Below are 2,120 nucleotides of genomic sequence, written 5' to 3'. Positions count from 1 at the left end.
AGAGAGAGAGAGAAATATATTAAGGTAGAGGGAAGAGAGGAAGGCTACGACTGAGGGAACCACAACCATTACTGCCACTGTTAAAAGATTCGAAAAAGAGAAAGACTAAACAAGAAAAGAGGGAGAGAAAGAAATAAGGCGCGATTGTGAGGAGTAAGGATGGAGATGACGGAGAGAGCCACTACTATCGCTATTGAGACAGAGACAGAAAATGCTATGTAGTAAAAAGAGAAAACACAGAGGGGAGGAGCTGTTGCTGGAAGTGAGATGAGCCACTGCCATGCCACCATTTGAATGTTGCTGCTTTTATTTTTGTTTTCTTTTCTCTTTGCTTTGGTTTTTCAAGCGAAGTTTTAGAAAATTTTTTAGTTTTGAAATCTGGAGATAATGAAACCAAAGAGAATTTTGAGGAGTTAAATTTTCTGTCATGGTGATGATGGATTTAGAAAGAGAAATGTTGGTTCTAGAAATTTTGGAACTGTGTAAGTATGAGTTATTGGGAGTGGTGGAAGTGTAGTGGCGGTGGCGACTGTGGTAATGACAGTGACAGTGACGATGACAATGATGGTAGTTAGGAATGAGATTTGGATGATGATAAAGAATTGGAAATTTGGGAGGTGGTGGTGAAGGATTAGAGGTGGGTTAGGATAGGTAAAGAGAGCAATTTAAGAATTCTAAATAATTTTTTAGGATTTGGATAGTTTTGTCAACAAAAATTTATTTTTTTATGGGTATAAAGTCAATTTTGTTTATTTGTAGATAAATTGATCAATATTTTGTTTCCTCTATAAATAATCTCAAACTCAATGTGGTTTGGACCAAAATTCAAACTTTGATTTTAAGAAGAAAATAAATACGTCCTTGATTTTTTAATTTGAAGACACATAAGTTGCTAACTAATTAAAAATATAAAAACGTCCTTCATATTTTAAAATAGAAGATATTTAAGTCCATCTGTCCAAAATATATAAGGACATATAGGTTCCTTAAATGGATTTAGATATCTCATTTTTTAAAAAGTGAAAGATGTTTTGTATTTTTAATTAATCGATGACTTATTTGTCTTCGAGATAAAGGGTCAATTTGGATTGACTTTTGAAAAAAGTACTTAATTTTTTCATCCTTTTAAAAAATTTTTTTAACAGACAAAAATTATTTTACATTTAGATAGGCTTTTTAAAATGAATTTTCAAATATTAAAAACGTCTTTTGCTTCTATTTTTTTTAAAGCAAGATATTGTTAGCTTTTAGAAAAAGCAAATAATTTGCTTTTTTAAATTAAAAAAACTTATTTTACAAGACGTATCCAAATAGGTTTTAAATTGTAGGGGTCAACGCGGATCAGATATGGCCAAAATCTCGATCCGATTGACAATAAAATCATCAGATCGGATTGGATCGAATCCAACATAATATTCGCAATTTTTAAGTTTGGATCCGCAGATTGGATCGGATCTCGGATATATCTGCAAAACATATAAATATTTTAAAAAGCTTATTTTTATTGAAAAATCAATAAAATTTCTTTTTTTTTCACTCTTTTAAACATGTTTATTCTTAAAATATTATTTAATATACTTTTTTTAAATAATAAAAATCAAGTAATACAATATATAATAATTATTAGTTGAAATAAAATATAAAAAATATTTATTTATTTATTTATTTTTGCGGATCCGTTGATATGCAAAATGGATATACAGATACGTACATAAAATTCGTAATCCGATCTTATTAGTGTGCGGATCGGATCCTTTGAGGATTGGATTGATATTCGCAATTTTTGGATCGGATTCGATCTATACTATTTTTTAGAGAAAATTTCACTCTCCTTCCCTCTGTTTGTAAAATATACATTCACCTCCCTTATAATTTTTAAAAATCCTCATCTTTAATTTATTTTAAATTTTTTGTGTTAGCTAATGTTAACTTTATCCATTTTTCAAGAAAAAATAAATTATTTTTTACAAAAATACCTTTTAGCAAAAATTTTATTTGTTTGTCATTAAATTTTGCTTAACAAAATACTCTTTAATAAATTATTTTTTTATTAATTAAATTGTATTTTTACCAAAATACTTTTAAAAAAATTAATAATTAAATTATCTTTTTCTAAGATA

At 27.9% G+C, this 2,120-nt stretch overlaps 1 protein-coding gene across 1 annotated transcript in view; it reads left to right on the top strand.

Moving 5' to 3' along the window:
• Positions 489 to 2,120, top strand: part of LOC107629768 (probable glycosyltransferase At5g03795) — a 6,473-nt gene continuing 4,841 nt past the window's right edge. The window contains exon 1 of the mRNA XM_021109320.1: positions 489 to 567. Coding sequence (XP_020964979.1) covers positions 489 to 567 — 79 coding nt within the window. The remainder of the gene's footprint in view (positions 568 to 2,120) is intronic.

This window comes from Arachis ipaensis, chromosome B01 (assembly GCF_000816755.2).
Source record: "Arachis ipaensis cultivar K30076 chromosome B01, Araip1.1, whole genome shotgun sequence".
NCBI lineage: Eukaryota > Viridiplantae > Streptophyta > Magnoliopsida > Fabales > Fabaceae > Arachis > Arachis ipaensis.
This window is presented reverse-complemented; position numbering and strand designations above follow the sequence as displayed.